Raw genomic sequence first — 18,694 nt, forward strand, 5'->3', positions numbered from 1 at the left:
GGGGGGGGGGGGAATGAAAACAGCCATCAGGCTCCTCTGGCACCCCCACTGGCATCTGAGCATTACCCTTCTGGAGCATTGCCTCTGGAGTGAGCATTTATCCTCATCAGAGTTTCAATGGTATGGAACAAATCTGCTTCTGTCATGTGAGCCACGCTTCTCTCATCCACCAGCAGGATCTTCACCAGCTGCATTGCAAACGCCACTGCCATGTAGTTCAAACCATTCTCCATGGACTGTATGGAGCATAGATGCCAAAAGGAGTGAGTCATTTCCATCCCAGAGGATCTATATTGTCTTCAGGACAGTCAATGTCAACAACTCACCTGAGCCAGGTGAAGGTCGTACTGTTGCATGTTAACTAGATGGTTACGAATCAGGAGCTCCACTGCTTCTACATTGTATTTATATTCATCTCGACACTCAATCAGGCATCTGGAAAAGTATTATCACTTTCTCATGTTAATTTAATTTTCTTCTAACTCTCAGCAGGCAAAGATTGATTAAACTTTCCTTGACACGTCTCTTCAGTTTAAGCAGACATAGGTCATATCTTGCGGCAAGCAGGTCAGCAGGAAATAGTAGCAAATCAGTTCTAGCTAAGCTGTCCACAAAGGACAGAAAACAACCAAAACAAAACCATCCAGGGAAAATAATGAAACCACCACAAGCTTTACCTGCCACGTAGCAATAAATTTCAATAATTTCATTTGTTGTGGCTCCACAGCAAGGATTCAGAGGAAGTTAAAAACAGAAAGATACTATAAGCAACTAGGTTTGATTTCTGTTATTTTTGTGATGTGATATAACTCCCTATTTCTCAGATATAATCTGTTTCAATAGTCATCTCAGAATATATTAATCATATCAGAGGCATTATTTCTTTTATTTAAGGAGATTAGAACAGTACTCCCACACCAACACTAAGTGCACAATATAAGTTTATACAGAACTAAGAACAACATTAAGCTTGAATAGTGGAGTCACATGCAGCAGGACACCATTTATACATTCAGCCATTATGTGACTACTTTGTAGGAGGTACTGGACAAATACAGGGATTCAATCCAAGTCCTGGAATGGTCTGTGCAAAAGCCCCAAATAGCTATTTTGATTGGTCTAAGCTTGGAAGGAAACATGCACATTCAGAAAGCTTTCTGCCAGCCTCAGAACAAAAAACAAAAAAATTGGAGGAAAAAAGACAAGGCAGTTTTGAATACATTTTGTTCAGCAGAAAAACAGAATTGTTTTTAATAGTTTTGAAATGTAACAGCATGTTTTCTGTAGCTACTCAGAGCTTTCCTTTGGAAGTAGTCGATAGTTAACGCAAATTCTGCTTGGATTATTTGATGAGAAATATTAGAGATAAGACAGATGTATAATGAAAAAGTAATCTGTACTTTTTTTAATGTCATCACAAAGAATCTTTACCAGACCAATAGCCACAAAAGCCTGTATCTGAATGTGGTGCTTGTTTTGTTTAAATTGTTCTTATTGTTTCCCATAGGAATTTTAAAAAAACTTCAAAAAACTAAGTTTGCTTTGAGTCAATGATGAAGGAATAGGGGCTTCAAACATTTTGAAGATTTATTCTAGAGAACCTACGACACCTTTGCTCCATGTTTTTTTCCATAAATTCACCACAGAAGGACCTTCTGACCAGACCGTTTCATCCCATATTCAAAACAAAAAGCTTTTTCAGCTTCATGCATTTATTTTATAGAGATTAATTCTTTTGAAGGTGCATGAATCCTGATCTTGATACTTTTCTTTTTCTTCTACATTTGCTTTGTTTCTGAGAAAACGACTATGACGTAAGCCATATGATGATCTTTCAAAGCTCCCCCACCCTCACCTCATCGTGACCAACCTTGTTATCTGCTTATTGCACCAGGGAGAGCCATAGGCACGGCCATCTTGCAGGGCTTTCAATACCAGCAAATGGCATTCACGGTACCGGAGGAGGAGGTCTGCATCTGCACCACTGGTGGCATCTAATAACCCTTCAACGGCCTGTCAGAAGAAGAAAGTATTTCTTCATGAATTTTCTGGCAGAAAAAAACTAGTTCTCTCTTCAGATTGGACTTTATATCTTTCAGAATATAAAGGAATAGTTAACAACTAACTTCTTTAATGATGCACAAGCCCCACAAAACTTGTATAGATAGTCTTCGACTTACAACTATTTATTCAGTGACTGTTCAAAGTTACAACGGCCTTGAAAAAAACTGACTTATGACTGGTTTTCACACATTACCTGGCAACTGACTCATATTTATGACGGTTATAGCATTCCGGGGTCATATGATCACCTTTTGTGACCTTCTGACAAGCAAAGTCAATGGGGAAACTAGATTCACTTAAAAACTGTGTTACTAATTTAACAATTGCAGTGATTTACTTAACAACTGTGGCAAGAAAGCTTGTAAAATGGGGCAAAACTTGTTTAACTATCTTGCTTAGCAGCAAATGTTTTGGATTCAATTGTGGTCATAAGTCGAGGACTACCTGTATAGGGAAGACTAAGGTGAAAGCTTGAAAGCTCAATCCTATGAAGGACAATTAACTGGGTACATTTAGGCCAAAGAACAGAAGGGGAAGGAGTGACAAAAGGGTCTTTTAGTGCTTTAAGAACTATCACAGGAAAGAAAATATGGATTGGTTTCCTTGAGAATAAGATGTCAGCCCTCTTGGAAGGCATGTGAAAAAACAGACATTGTGGGGATTCCAGGAATGCTATTTATCTTGAAAGCCTCCCCAATTTGTGCTCCATTTTTTCTTACAGGCAGGGTTATTTTGAGTTTCTCATGTTTGCTTCAGTCTCTGGACTGCCGTAATCTTTTCTGCACTCCTTATCTCCTTATCTCCTATAAGGTCATGTCTAAATTCATTTTCAAATCAAAAACAGGTGGAAGAGATACAGAGGGAGGCCCTAACTAATTGGACAGCCACTTGTCTGGGATCAGGGATACAAGGACTCCTGCTTTATAGTTCGGCTCAGCATTTTCATTATTTAACCATGGAATCAAGCAATTATAAAGAGGATGATAGATAATTTCAGAAATGGAACACATCTGTCTTTATTGAGCAAAACAACTGGCTTCACCAAAGAGGCTGGGTTTGAATTCTCTTCAATATTTTATATACTTGAGGGTAACGCTTAAGTGAGATGCCAGACAAGGTAATATTACTAGCAGCAGCAGCAGACAATGTGCCAGAACCTAAGGTTTTATGTAAAGAAGTAAAATGTAATAAATGAATTGTTCAGTTAGGCTGATTAATGATTTCATATAGAACTTTGTAATTGTTGTTTGCCCTTGTTTCTCCTATATTCTTTCATCAGTACATTTTCTTATATGTAAAGAATGGATTTCACTGTTTTAAAAAGGGAATTTAAAATATTTTTTCATGTGCAAAATTGTATAGTTACATAGTCTTTAAGTTTTAGAAGTTTTAAATTAAGTTTTAGCACAAGGTTTATTACATTTTATATTGCTAGGCTTTGTATTTTTGCCTGTTGTTTTCTAGGGCTGGTCTGAACAGAGAGACCTTTCATCAAAGGGTCAAGAACTGGAGACACTGCAGGGTATCAGGATGTTCAGGGTGACAAGCTATCCGAAACTCACTGGAAATGTTGGAAGAAAAGTCCACCAATGAAGTGTCTGTCTGTCTGTCTCTCTCTCTCTTACATAGTCACCCATTTCACAAACTCTGGATGTTGTATAACAAGGCTTAAAATATTTAAATTAATAAATAGTAAAACACTAATCATTACTATTACAAAAAAAAACTATAAAAGACATCGCTAATAAGGAAGAAAAGTGAGGAAATGTTAATAATAGGGGAGCCACCCCAATAATTCCCAGGTCCCCTATTAAGACCATCCTTTCTGCTCATATCTTCAGGGTACCCAGTTTATCCTATAGCCACCGTGGAAATTCCACCAAGCAGAGCCTAAGGCAGAAGAAAACAGCTAGTTTTCCACCTTTCTTGCTAGGAAATCCTCCAATGAGGGTTCTTCTTAAGACTGCAGTACAGGTAGTCTGCCCCGATTCTTCAAATAGGGACTTTGTAGGGACATATCCTTATCATTTTTTTAAAAAGTGCTTGCGCTCCAAATCCCACCGTGTTTATAGAGACCCAGCAACTATTCTCTCCACAAAAAAGTGACCAAGTTTAGCCAAGAGTTTACGCACAAACCTTCTGTAGCAATCCAAGGGCTGCAATAGCATCTCGAGAATTACGAGCCACAACGACAGCCTCCAAAAGGCTCCGAAGTGCTTGTGTCTGGGGATTCATGGCCAGAGTGTGGGGAACAGACTGCAGGTGCTGCTCCAGCTCTGCCATGCATTTATCATAGATCTGTGCCACGTCATCCGTTGCCCAGGCTTGCTGTATTGGGATGAAGCAAAGATTGTGGTCAGATCACCGAGGAATCATCATTTTAAATACTTGCTTTTTAAAAAATGCCTTTGGATTAGTTTTCATCAGGAGCATTACCACTGTTGTTCAAATAGACACTGCTGGAATAATAGTCACTTAAGCCAAGAGCTCATGCTGATCTCCAAAGCCCCTTCCAACTTTTACATTCAGTGATTCTATGAAATGGATAAACATTAAGCCTTTGATAGATCGTAGTAGATTTTAAAATTTTCCTCTACAGTATTATGTCACTTTTGAAGAATAGCGCTACTCATCAAAAATGTTCTTCAAAAGCCACTGGATAAAACCCTAAATGGCCTTTTCTGACTAAAGTGGACGGCTACCTTCATAGGCTGGGCCAGGATTCCTGTTGGTTGGCTTGAATCATTTGTTGGCAGGAAACCAGGAACATTCCGTGCAAATTCTTCATATACAGCTAGCTGCTTTGGGTCCACACCACCAACCTTAAAAAACAAAAAATGAATGTCAGTAAAATATTTCCACAGCTGTATTCACATCAATATTCAGTCAAACTACTATATTTTAAAGTGGATTCCTTTACTCTTGCTTGCAACTAATTCAGGAAGAAAGACTACAGTTATTGCAGTATCTACTGGGTAAAGGTATTCAGTAAAATTTAAGAGCAGATCTTTCTGCATCAATGGCAAGCCTGCAGTTCCTATTATTGCTAGAAATCTAGCTCTGTATTACATGCACACAGTACACATCATTCACCAAGTTCAATGTGCCTGATGACAAAACAAATTTCCAGTTCTTAGGCAACTAGCAGAAGAAGAGCAGGCAAGAAAGGGATTCCACCTTATTGGCTTTGCGCAAACTGTTAAAAACAAAATTATTCCAAAGAGTACCAATGAAGGAGAATATCTGTATTCTAGACAACCAGAGAGAACTCTCAGTGACCTCACTAAGAAAGGCCAAATTACCAAAGAACAGTGGCAGATAAAAAGCAGCAGACCCTATCCCCCCACACTTCTGCAGATCCCCCCAAATACACAAACCTGGCATACCCTTCTGTCCAATCGGATCTCTACCAGGGATCCTACATACAACATTGCAAAAAAACGAACAAAAAAGCTTGGGCATCTCACAAGAGGAAGCCAACACTCCATTGACTCTCCACGACAGGGTCTTCAAGCAATTAGGGATGTGACTATAGATGAGGACGAAATCATGGTCTCACAGGTCTTATTTTCAGGGAAGGGTTTATATTACGAGCATCTTGAAAAAATAATGCTAGGGCTTATTTTATGGTTGGGTCTTATTTTCGGGAAAACACGGTAGGTGTGACCCTGATGCTTGTTTGAGATAATTCATCAGGAAGGTTGCATTGGAGATTGATTTTATAGTATACAGTAAATTGAAAGTATATATGTATATAGTATTCAGAGAGAATCTAGACAACATTCTGTCAGAGATTCTTTCACATAGAGCAGCGGTTCTCAACCTGTGGCTCGCGACCCCATTTGGGGTCGAACGACCATTTCACAGGGGTCGCCACACAACGCAGTCTGCCATTTTTTTCCCCTTTTCCTTAGTTGTGCTACTCCCTTTTATTCTATTGGCTTTTGAAAGCCAATAGAATAGACTCTCTTGAATAGAGTCTAATTCTATTGGCTTTCAAAAGCCAATAGGAATTGTCCAAGCTGTCTCTGCCCTACTGAGCCCGCCAAAAGTCCCATTCTGCGAACGGTGCTTCCACCCCTCCCTGCTGAGCAACTACTAAAAATGTAAGTAAAAGAGGGCCAGGGGTGGGAGGTGGGAGGCCGGTGGGCGCAGGGAGGGTTGCTGGCGCGCATGGGGCCTGGCGGGTGCCTTACCTCCCTTGGGCTGGGCCAGCTGGTGGCCCAGCCGGTGGTCGGCCTGCTCCGTCTCTGCCGCTTGCCAGCTACGCCTCAGCTGGCGCAGGGGGCGGCACCACGAATGCGTGGCACTCCCGGGCAGGGAAAGTCCTCGACTTACGACTGGTTGGGGGTCGCGGCATTAAAAAGGTTGAGAACCACTGACATAGAGTCTTATATTAAATAGGGATCTAGATTTGAAGGCAAACTGGGATTCTACAAACACCTTTCTGTTGTCTCCTACAGGTGACAATCAACTGAGATCCTCTAGTGATGTCTCCTGGTATTAATGTATTATGGTAAAATTGAGCTTTGGCAAAAGAGGGCTGAACACCATTTGAAACTGGATCCCCTGAGAAGTTCAGACAAAATACCTGACATGGTCAATGTACAACAATTCCCGAAGAGAACATTGTACTACTTTATATTTGGATATCTATGCATCCACTAAGAGTAGCCTTAACCTAATGTGGAAAATGTACAATGGGGTCAGAATTCAAAGTACAAGGAAAGAGAAGACAAGATTATCCTGGGCTACCCTGGCTTAAAGTGGCCTAGCCACTTGAGGAGCAATTTATCCTTAGCTTCCTAGTCTCCTGTTAGCTTGGGGATGCAGCACTTTTGCTCACTGGGGCAGATGCAAAGCTGCAATGATTACCTCTTAAATGGTCTTCAAATGATTTCTAAAAGACAAATTTTGCTGAAAAGCATTTACAACTTTTTGATATAGAGGCAGCCAAAAATACAAGTGATCCTGAGAATGTAAAAAAGTATTGTTATGTCCAAAATATATGTAGGTGAGCAATTTCACTTGACCCCTCTACTTGGCAGTTTCTTGCTCACAGGTTGAAGACTTCAAAATGCTTTTTGCAGGACTCGCCTTTCTCACCTTCAGCCTGATCTGTTCTGGCATACGCTCAGCCTGGTAAGTCAAAACCACAGGATCACAGTACCTGCGGCCCTCTTGCCGGGCGTGTTTTCGGAGCTCAAATTCCTGTTAAGCAAAAAAGACAGAGGTGAATGATAGGAGGACTACATAGGATAGCCAGAGCCATAAACCAACCAGGTACTTACAGTCGCCAGCCTCTTGTCCATTTCAGGACCTGCTTTTTCCACCGCTGTTTTCTGAATGAAGCAGCAGGCCAACTCACAGTTATCTTGAGCCAACTGGGCTGCCGCCTGCTCCATCATCTCCCTCTGCTGTGGTGAAGCTGCCTGTTAAAAACTCAGACATCAGAAGGGGACAGGGCCCATCTTACAGACTTCACTTTATATGACTTGAACACAAATCTGTTTAACCAATTATATATATGTAATTAGTTAAGGGGGTCAATGTGACTGAATTTAGTGGAGCTTACTCTTAAGAGCACAGAGTGTTTTCTATGGTAGAGATCTCTTCCCTCATTTAATATATTTATTTTAAGGATTAACATCTATCTTTTCTGGCAATCAGGAAACATTATTTGTAAATTGACTTTTTTCTCAGTTATTACTTCTTTTTTTAAATCTATCGAATTTTACATAGGCTTGTATCAAAATACAGTCTCCCATACCAGGGTCTTCATACAAAACTCATTAGTTGTAACTTCAAAGCTGTGTCCATTTTCGATGTAGTCACTCTAAGAAATGCTGCATTACAGACTTCATGGGAAAGCTGAATTATATGCCATCAATATATTGAATTCTGATTTAATACACATTTTATATTTAGCCAACACAATTCTAACAGCATAAAATTATTTCAAGATTTTCAGATTCTCAATAAATTTCATGAAATGTAAATATTACTTCTTGAGATTGATTTTCTTTAGAAATTACTTTAATACAAAAGATGTTTGACTTAGATCCAAACAATATAGTATTTCCCCTTCAAGCTTCAGTATTTCCCCTTCAAGCTTCAAGCTTTTTCTTCCATTTGTGATTAACTGTGCTCATCCCCTTGCTCAAATGCAGGACACTAGCCAATTCAACCTACTCTCAAACAGGTATGTTTTAACAAACTATAGTTAATCTAAATTCTGCATGTTATCTGAATTCTAAATTTAATTTTAACAGCTTCCTGGAGTCATTGCACTTTTAAAGAATTCCACTTAAGTATGCATTCAGCAGACATGCCGTCTTATCAGATTGGTATATTTAGTCACCTACCCTTAAGCTTGCAGAGCAGAGAAATACGATTTTTACATTAGGTCTTCCCCATATATAGGGTTTATGCAACCTCCACCTCATCTTTTGTGGTGGTGGGACTTTCTCTATTTTTATGCAAATATATATCCTGTGTACTTTATCCAATTGGGACTTGTCAGACATAGATAGATATTATTCTGTGGGCTTACACAACTGGCTATTTATATCTGATGAGTGTAAGATAGGATGAAACAAATCATATGGTTTTCCTTGGTGGCCAATCTCATTCTTTGAAATATCTTTGAAAGTATCAATGGCAGTCCTCATATAAGACATACTGACCTGAACATTCAAATACATCCTTAAAAATGTTAAAACATAACTACATCCTAAAACTGCTTTCAACTCCCTTTGTTCCAGATGGCCTTTCTTGTGAACAACACACCTACCCGCAACGCAGTGGCAAAGCTGTTCTTCAAGTTGGTCGCAATGCTCATCAGCAAGGGCTCCCTGCAGGTAATCATGGCCATGCCAGCTGTCAGGTTCCGCATCATGTGATGCGCTGCCACACGCATGCGTGACTCCTCTGAGTCCAGCGCAAAATCCTTCCTCACTATCTGTTCACAAGTAGTCATGGCAATTTTAATTGAGCGGTCCACTACTGGATGAACCAGTTCTTGAACTGCACGCTCTATGGCTTGGCGCACACACTGCTTTAACTGTGGGTGGGCTTGGAACAGGGGAATCTGAAAAGAGAACAGCCGATACAATCCATCTTGTTTAAATCTATTTTTAACACCAATACAAGCAAGTAACACCCACCCCAGCCCACAGGAGAGCTGATACTTACAGTGGGGTTTAGAGTAATGTGTGGAGCTAGCCCTCCCAGGGAGTATACGTTGATATCATGGTAACTGTACTGTGGCTGTGGAGGAACAGTAGCTGTGCATGTAGTGCTGGTAGCTGAAGTTGTGGAAGTAGCTAAACAATTCAAGAGCAGAAGGCGTTTTTTTTTAGATTATTTTTTTTACTAAACATTCATTCAGTAACATAGTTGATACATTATTGGAAACAAAATGCTTCATTAGAATAACAGAAAAGTCAAATAAGTTGTAATGGAAACATTGTTCTGCTAAATTTTACAATTTACAATTGCACTAGTAAGTACTCTAAAATTATAACCGTTTGGAATATCCCCTACATTTAGTAGAAGTCCAAAAATAAAAGCTATGTTGGGACAATTTGCATTGACAATGACAATAGATGGATTGTCAATAAACTATGTCTGCTTCATAACCATCACCAGAGAAGCTTCTTGAAAGACAAGCAGGTGAAGGCAGGTGGAGTGTGTCACTGGGTACCTAAATAATTGCACAAGGTTGCCTCCAATACAAGGAACAGACTCCCTGCATTTATCCCTCCCATTTGAACATGTGAGAAGGTCTTCTAGGAGGTGCATCAAGCAGAACTGAGTTTTCTGTCTTCATGTATAGGGGTATCTCCTCTCTTCATCACGGGGGTGGGGGTGGGGGGCGTAATTTAAAGCACATCTGAGAAAGGAGGTCCCTATTGATACAGAAAAAAAATTATTGTAGTCTGTTTCTAGGAATTGATATGCCGCATAAGGTTTTTTCAGCTGTCCACTAAGAGAAATGCATCTGAATATATCTGGTAGGTGACCATGAAAGCCAGCACCAAAGAGAACTGGATTTTATAACTAGTGCATCTTCCTTAACTCCTCTAATGACTTGTGTTACAGACTGAAGGAGCTGTATAAAAGCTTATGATTCAGAGTTTGGAATAACAGTTGATTACAAATGGAATACAAGCTAAAAACAAGAAGCAAGAAGTGCAGCATATAAATTCAGTAATAAACAAACAAATGGTAAAAGCAATTTTTGGCTTCATCCACAGAAAACAGTTGCCAACCACATCAAGAGAAATAGCAGCTCCATTCTATCCTGTCTCAAATACAGCATCCAATTCTGTTTATCGCAGAAAATTGTCTCTAGTGCCCTGCAGAGCCTCTGGGATCACCACCCTCTGTTCTCTGCCTAAAGCTCTGATTGGTGTAAAGCACAACTCAGGATGAGGAACTCTTCCTCTACCCACCCTAGTCTCAATAACGCAAGTTAGGTCTGCCCATGATAAGACAGACCTGGTATTCAAGACTAGAAGCTGTAGCGGAAGACTCTGTCTGACCTTATTCTAGAAATGAGGTTTGGATCCTGAAGAGGGGACTGGCATCAAATTTCATCTTTCTCCCTATGTCTCCTACTATAATTTCCTCTAGATATCATTGCCACAAGCATCCTTCTCCTCTCCACTTCCTCCAACGAGCCCCATGGAGGCATTGTCCCCATCTTCAATCTACCAAACCTCTGTAACAACTATCATATCCCCTTTCCCCAAGGATTGTTCCTTAATGCCCCCATGGATCAGGCCAAGACATTGTATTCAGCATCTTGCTTTTTACAGGCATCAACTGGATAACTCTGTGGCACTGACAAACAGGAGGTTAGGATCTGCCATTGTTCCCTGCAACCAGTATTTGGAGGCATACTCATCCCATGTTGAAGGCAAGTCTTCGAGGCCAACAGCCCTGGATTGACCTGTTCTCCACATAGTTTATAAGTGCCTGAAATTCTTCAAATGAGCTAGTGAATTAGGGGATACAGAGCCACAAAGCAGCAGAGAGAAGAAGACATGGTGGCATACCTTGTGTTTTGTTTTGAAGTATTTTGAGTTTCATATGATGCTGGTGCATAAGACTAGTGACAATTGTTAACAAAGAATAAATCCGAGAACAACCTTGTTTTACTCATCACTTTGCGAAATACAAATTGTATTAGTATAGTGCAGACAAGAATTATTCTGATACTTACTGGTAGTAGTAATTGGTGGTAGTTCTTCTGTGTGTTTTATATCCTTCTTTGGAGCAGATAACTGTTCATCCAGGTTTTTCAACCGGTCCTTGTCTTTTAGGAGACTACCAGGTTTTAGATCATTGATGTCAAGGGCCAGGTTTTTGCAGAGCACTTCAATTTCAAACTTCAGATTCAGCTGCATAATATTTAATCATTTCAGATTTAACAATGTAATTATTTTAAGTTATATTGACAGTAAGTTTTCATGAGTATGTTCACCTACCATTCCAAATTATGGCATGCTGTCAAAAAATATTATTTCTTTCAAGATAAGATTACATAGAAATTTAAATCTAAATTATGCTAGGAACATAAAATAGAAGTAGCTGAATTATAACTGCTAGCAACTACTTCAGCAGGGTATTGCTGGTCCAATATTTTGATCTGATTTAATCACATTCAGCAGTTGAGCTCAAATCCTGAAGCAAATTCATGTTTTAAACAAGGGACAGCTGAAAAGTATAAGTAACTTAAACACAATTTACCTTTAAGTCATGCTCCTGATGAAGCTCTGCAAGAACATTCATGATTGCCATGGTCCATGGATTTGGGGGCCTGAAAACCTACAAGAAGAGAAGGAAGATAAAATCAGCATCCTGTTTTTAAGAATAGCATTGGGAAACGTAAAATAGAGTTGACACTACTACATATTAAAAAGGGAGCAACACAATTCTAGCCAGAGGTGAGTAATAGTTTGCCAACTGTTCTCAGGACTGCATCTGAAATGTTGAAGATATTGAGTGAGGGAGGCTGTAGTCAGATCCAGAGGTTTTCCACCCCTGCCCTATCTTCTAAGCAGAAAATGCCCAATATACTAATTTACTCCTATAAAAATTGATATCCGACCCATGTGGATCTGAGACCGTTGTTCCCAGCTGATGGAAACAAACTTACGTAGGGCTGGACAAAAGCTTTGTAGACTTTTCTCTATGAACACTATGTTAAGCGATGACACAGAAAATCATATCATCACTGCATACTGTGTTCTTGCCTCATCTGCATTTTTAAAAGTATGAGTAGAATTGTGCTTTTCTGCCTTCAACATTATGGTGGGTTTTAAGAAGATTTAAAGGGTTCCCCTATCCAGTCGTGACTAACTCAAGGGAGCAGTGTTCACCTCCGATTCTCAGCTGAGGGAGCCTGCATTGTCTGAGAGACACTTCTGTCATCATGTGGCCAGCATTAAATACGGAATGCAGTAACTTTCCTGTCAGAAGGGTACCTATTGATCTACTCGCATTTGCATGATTTTGAACTGCTAGTTCAGCTAATCAGAGATTAAAATCCAGGAAAAGCTTCTTAGGTCAATGGAAAACTTTGAAGAATTTGAAAGCGGAGTAGACCTATAGAAAGCTACAAAGAACCAACACTGGATGGAACCAACGGAGGAGCTGGCACCTGGATCTGGCGAAAACCAGATCCAGGAAATCATTGAATAGACTGTGCATGGGTACAAGATCCAGGGACCAACTGAACAAATAGGGCTATCTGGTTGCTTCTGCTCTTTGCAATTGTGCTGACATGCAAACAACAATGCATATGCATACCTGCCCTTTATGTCCTCCTGGCAGCACAATAGAATGCAATTAATGTTGCTAGTTTCTGGGCAAGATTTGCTTAACTTGTACGTATTTTAATCTTGTATTTTATATTTAAATGTTACTTAATTTTGTTGTGAGTTACACAATGACAATAAATATATTCTATTCTATTCTAATTTTGTTGTATAGTATGTCTTATTTTAATTGTGATGGTTCTGTCACAAATAAGCGGTTAGCTTGGCAGAAGCTGGGGTGAGTAACGGGAGCTTATACCATATAAGACAATGTTTCAAATCCAGGTTCAGGATCTCATCACTGACATGTCACAAGAGACTTAGGAACCATTAAAGTTATTAAAAGCACTGAAAATTATGGGAGATTCTTGTTTCTATAAGTACTCTGTGCTTTAGACTTACCACACTTCTTACGCTGGATTCCAATACTTTAGCAACAAATGGCACTACATACAGCAATTCTTGCTGTCCTTTTACATAAGCTTCTAGCAGCAAAGATTTGACATCCAAGTCCTAAAATAAAGAAATAATGAGACAATGTCAGAAGCTAAATTGGTTTCTTTCGCTTATTTTACTTATTCTTTATACATGTTGTGCTTGTAGGTCAATGCAGAAACCAGGAAATGAGAAAATACACAAGGATGCTCCCTTTCTCACCGTGTGCAAGATGGGTTTATTCTTTGCCAGTGTTATCATCCCCAGCCAGTGACCCAGGTTCTTCAGCAATGAACGGTCTGAGAAGTTAGCAGCAGCTTTATCCGATGTAAGCAGCACCTATGTTTTTTCCAAGAGAGAGTTTCTGTCAACAAGAAGGAATGCAAATCGGACATGATAGCAAAACTCTTCTGGGGATGCTCAAGCTATTCAGCATATTGATTGAATAAAGAATATAGCCTCATCCCACTCCTCTGTCACACTGGGACCACACTACTATATTCTGCCATTATATGGCTTCTTGACCTGTGAATATATTACTCAGGGGGACAATATATGGGATTCCCATTCTACAAGCATATTACGCACTTGATGTGATTGACACAATGAAAAGCCTTTGTTATTGAATGGAACATAAACTGACTTATTTTGGGTATTCTTGGTTTTCTCAGTTATAAATAATGTTTTGTATTTCTTGGCATTTTCTAAAACCAGCTTGAACATCTGAGATCTCTTTTTCTGTGTAGGATTCTAATTTGCATTGGATGAAGCTGATATCTTAACATCTCACTATAAACAGCGAAATAATTGGAGGGAGAAGGAATTATGTACGTTACATTATCTAAATCGTAAGGCATGGTTTGCTAACTTTAAATTAATGCATTCTATATCTGTTACATAATTGATCTGCTCTTGCCAAGCACAAGGATGAAAATATGGTTGTGTATGACACCAACCTTGATATTTCTGTATGTTTCATTCAAAACCATTTTATTAAATTCTGGATTTTTAAGAGTGTCAAGGAAATTTGAATAAAGACTATGGAAGTTTGGCTCAATGCTAACTCTCTTCATCACGAGATATTGCGAAACCCAAGGCATGAATTCTTCTTTCACCGTTTCCTTCAGTTCCTCAACCTGGCTCCATAAACAAACGAGAAATAGAAAGGGATTAATGAAGTAATAGGACTGGAAATGATTTCACAACACATATAGATTATAAAGATCTGAAACAAAACAATAACTTGTGCAGAGTGTAAGTTGCTAGACTGTGCACTCTGTTTGGAATAAATTACTTAAATACAAATTATATCAAGGTATTTAAAAACTGGAACTTTTTTTTTATATTAGCATTTGTGGCATCTTGGTCTTCCCACAATTGTGTTACTTTTTGTTTATGCACCCTGATAGAATAAAGGTTTACAGAACAGAAACTTTAAAAACTCATCAGTTGCAAATAAGATGGCTCTACAGGAAGCTGGCCTAAGATAACCTTTAAAGTCTAAAAATATTTGGATATGTGGAAAAATAACAAGCGCATTTATATTTACATTTCAAAGACTCCTACATCAACTTGACCATATTTAAACACTCCCGGGAAGAACAGAAGGGTGATGGGAAAAGGAAGCTTTCACATGTGCAAACAATATCAGGTTGGTTAGTCACTCCTTTCTTTGTATGTGAATGTAATACAGGAAGTCCCTCTCCTTTCCCCTCCAAATCAGAGCTAAATTTGTGCAATATTTACCTTCTGAGTCATGTTGGATTGAGACAAATTATTAAAGATAAAAGCAATCTTTTCCTGCACATTTTCAGGAGGTTCTACAATTCTCTCTGTTTGATCTGTGGCCACCAGCAGAGTATCAATGTTGGTTGTATTAATAGAAGGCTGCAAAAGACAAACCATATTGAAAGGGTATGAGTTAATTTAGTTAAGAATGAAACAGATCACAGGCATTCTTTAGACAACAGGAAGTCGCAAAATGGTACAATTCAGAGAGGCCTTGATGCCAAACTTCACTGTGGAGAACAGAATCCTCCCTTGGAGAGCCAACAACAAATGTTGTCTGCTAGATTCATGCAGTGAAGCTGTTCAAGGGAACCCTTCCACCATCGCAATGAAAGCATGCTTGAAGAAGTCCAGTCAAATCCTCCTTGGCTTAACTGCTGTTATCTCTGATTCTGCACAAAGACACGAAATGAGCCAATAATGGGAAAGAAATCAATTATCCTTTTCATGGCCAGATTCCCTGGGAATTGGGGCGGGGGGGGGGGGAACGACAAAGGGACATTTTCACCTGAAGAATCTCCACCCTTTTTTTAAAGCAAGAAGACTGATAAAATATTTGAAGAGCTGCAAAGCAAAAAGGCAGGCAGAGAGCAGAATATAGGCAATAATTGGTATAAGTAATACAATTCAGAGGAGTTAACTATATACAGGGAGTCCTCAACTTACGACCACAATTGAGATCAGTTTCCACTGCAAAGCAAGGCAGCTGTTAAGTGAATCACGTCTGATTTTATGACTATTTTGCTTGCTTGTTAAACAAATTACTGCAGTTGTTAAGTGAAATACACAATCATTAAGCGAATCCGGTTTCCCCCATTGGCTTTGTCTGTCAGAAGCCGGCTGGGAAAGTTGCAAAAGGCCGTCACATGACCCTGAGACATTGCAATCGTTGTAAATATACACCAGTTGTCAATCACCCAAATTCTGATCATGTGACATGGGCATGCTGTGATGGTGGTAAGTGCAAGGACTGATTGTAAATGAAGGACTACCCGAAAGGCATTAAATAGAGCAAAGCAACAATTGCATTCACTTATCCCAAACCTCCTCCATGTGCTTCCTGCAAATGCATGGAAGCAAAGACTTACTGGCACATCTTTCTTGAAGCTGACTCTGCCCACAGGCGCAACGGTTGTCTTTGCCACAGTCGTGGTGGTGGTGGCGGTGGTGACTACAGTGCTAACCTGGCCAGTGAGAGGCGTTTTTGCTGGGGCCTGGGCCTGGGCCTGAGCCTGGGCCAGAGCAATACTTCCAGGCGTGGTGATGGACCCCTGCATCTTCACGGGAGGATCTCTTGATTGCTGTCCATATTCAATGTACTGCAACAGACAAGGAAAAGTTGTTAAAATTCACATACAACAAATCTTAATCCTAAAAGTCCTTGCAGAAATTTCTAATCTTGCTACGTGACTACTGTATAAATAAAATAATTATTTCACGCATGGCATCTACAGAGATCATGCAATCATTGATACAGAATAAAGCATCAGCATATATATATATATATATATATATATATATATATATGTATATGTATATGTATATGTATATGTATATGTATATGTATATGTATATGTATATGTATATGTATGTATGTATGTCTCAAACTACCAGCAGGAATACCAAAGTTGCCAAATACTAGAGGGAAGTTTTTTATAAACTTCAAGAAAGCAAACAAACAATCCAAAAGCCAACTTCAATTCTGGACAAATGATGAGTACAGGAATTCTGAAGTAATAGCGTAATCTTTACAGTTGATATGTTTGTAATCACATATAAAAGTGCAATACTGCACACAGAAATCCTTCCAACTGGTATAAAATTAATGCAGAGGTCCTAAACCTCCTGTCCTTGTAATATTGCACTACCTTCAAAAGCTTAACTCCATTATTCTTGTTCTGGCTGCTTTCAGGACCTAAATATAGGCAACAGGCATTTGCTCTACCTGACAGGTACTGTGCCAGCAACCCCCTTCATCATTCTTTATGAAACATCTGGCAAAAATGAGAAGGCAAGTAAGCTGTTCTGTAACTATAATATACAGAATTAAAAATGAGGGCAATTTTCCATGCAGAACCTGTTTTCCTTCCCTTTCATGTACGAAAGCTTGTTGCACAGAATTTTTAAAAATCCTTACATGCCCTTTTAAGTGCTACTGAACCCAAGCCTAATTTGTTTCATACTGCTTTACTCCCTCTTGTTGATTCACTTTCCATAAATTTGTTAACACTCACCTCCTGCAGGTGATGAGGGAACTGTATAAAGTGACTAATAGAAGCCAGGTGCTGACAATACTGAGGGTAGTCCTTCAATCTGTCAATAAAATTAGCTATTAATAGTAGGAAATAAACAGTCTGATCTACAACTATTAGCAAAATATAGAAACGGTTAATCTTTGCAAAAACAGCCCTGCCATTGCCCCATCAATGTTTTCCTTCTGAGCAGCAACTAAAAGTAACCCCTGAGAGGGCAGGTCAAGGGGGGAAGTGACAAAAGCAGTATTGTGGCATTGCAACAAAGGTCTTCTCCTTTGGTATAAGTACCCTGATGTCATATACGTAAAGCAGTGTTTCCCAAACTTGACAATTTTAAGGCATGAGGACTTCAACTCCCAGAATTCCACAGCCAGCAATGCTGGCTGTGGAATTCTGGGAGTTGAAGTCCACATGCCTTAAAATTGTCAAGTTTGGGAAACACTGACGTAAAGCAACATGATGGTACAATGATCCAATGCTGCTCTGATCACTTCAATGAAAGCATCTGATTCTGCAGACACCTTTGCCAACAATTATTTTAAAAAGACTGGGCTAACAATTGTGACTACATGTTGCTAAGGAATAATCTACTGCAAACAAGCCAATTTATCAGGCAAAAGGTATATATTATAGCAAGGAAAATACAGCCACAGTAATAGGTTTGTCATGTGTAACTGGAGTCTTCAGCAAAGACCAACTCTGCAGAGATCAACATTCCTGAAAGAAATTAACAAAGAATTAGGAGACACCCACCTATTTTTAAATCTATCTAATGCAGCAATTCCAAAATAGTACATTTTAGATGTAAAAGGCTTTCGTAAGGCTTCAAGCACGTAGCGCAGGGCCAGGCCCAGGGCCATATAGGTCACCAATCCCTTCTCGATTATCCCTCCAAAGAGGCAGGCTGTTATGTGGAGCTCTTTATCGGGATATTGCGGGAAAAAACGATATTCTTCAAATAAATTCCTCAGCATACAGTTAAATACTTCTCGCTCCCGTTTAATGTTAGAGTCCTTAAATCTCTGTAGCATTTCTAACACCTGCAAGGAAATCAGAATGTTATAAAGAAAATTCAGTTGTGCAGAGCCCTACATAAACTATAAAGTTTTTTGAGTAATCCAGTCAAAGTTTGGCTAGAGCTCTCTGTAAACAAGGTGGTAAATATAACTTTCATTTGTTAAGTTAGTTATCACAACTATTTTAAACTATTTTAAAACTATTATTGCAATTTTTTTAAAGTAAGAAAAGGTCAAGCCTGCCACAAGTTGACCTTGACTCCTGGTGAGTTCATGGAATATTCAGTTAAAATTCAGATCTGACCATCTG

The 18,694-nt window shown here is 39.3% G+C and overlaps 1 protein-coding gene across 8 annotated transcripts in view; it reads right to left on the reverse strand.

The window, feature by feature from the left end:
- Positions 1-18,694, reverse strand: part of CNOT1 (CCR4-NOT transcription complex subunit 1) — a 67,681-nt gene that overhangs the window by 15,036 nt on the left and 33,951 nt on the right. For all 8 annotated transcript variants that reach the window (XM_039353550.1, XM_039353551.1, XM_039353555.1 and 5 more), the window contains 18 exons: positions 18,122-18,408; positions 17,348-17,426; positions 16,202-16,432; positions 15,072-15,212; positions 14,282-14,461; positions 13,548-13,664; positions 13,293-13,403; positions 11,821-11,898; positions 11,294-11,471; positions 9,259-9,389; positions 8,858-9,154; positions 7,356-7,496; positions 7,171-7,275; positions 4,767-4,886; positions 4,201-4,392; positions 1,871-2,013; positions 327-435; positions 67-236 (listed from right to left, as the gene is read on the reverse strand). In XM_039353550.1, coding sequence (XP_039209484.1) covers positions 67-236; positions 327-435; positions 1,871-2,013; positions 4,201-4,392; positions 4,767-4,886; positions 7,171-7,275; positions 7,356-7,496; positions 8,858-9,154; positions 9,259-9,389; positions 11,294-11,471; positions 11,821-11,898; positions 13,293-13,403; positions 13,548-13,664; positions 14,282-14,461; positions 15,072-15,212; positions 16,202-16,432; positions 17,348-17,426; positions 18,122-18,408 — 2,810 coding nt within the window. The remainder of the gene's footprint in view (positions 1-66; positions 237-326; positions 436-1,870; positions 2,014-4,200; positions 4,393-4,766; positions 4,887-7,170; positions 7,276-7,355; positions 7,497-8,857; positions 9,155-9,258; positions 9,390-11,293; positions 11,472-11,820; positions 11,899-13,292; positions 13,404-13,547; positions 13,665-14,281; positions 14,462-15,071; positions 15,213-16,201; positions 16,433-17,347; positions 17,427-18,121; positions 18,409-18,694) is intronic.

The sequence above is a fragment of the Crotalus tigris genome, unplaced genomic scaffold, assembly GCF_016545835.1.
Source record: "Crotalus tigris isolate CLP2741 ecotype Arizona unplaced genomic scaffold, ASM1654583v1 scf7180000018525.42219311030:4301911, whole genome shotgun sequence".
Classification (NCBI taxonomy): domain Eukaryota; kingdom Metazoa; phylum Chordata; class Lepidosauria; order Squamata; family Viperidae; genus Crotalus; species Crotalus tigris.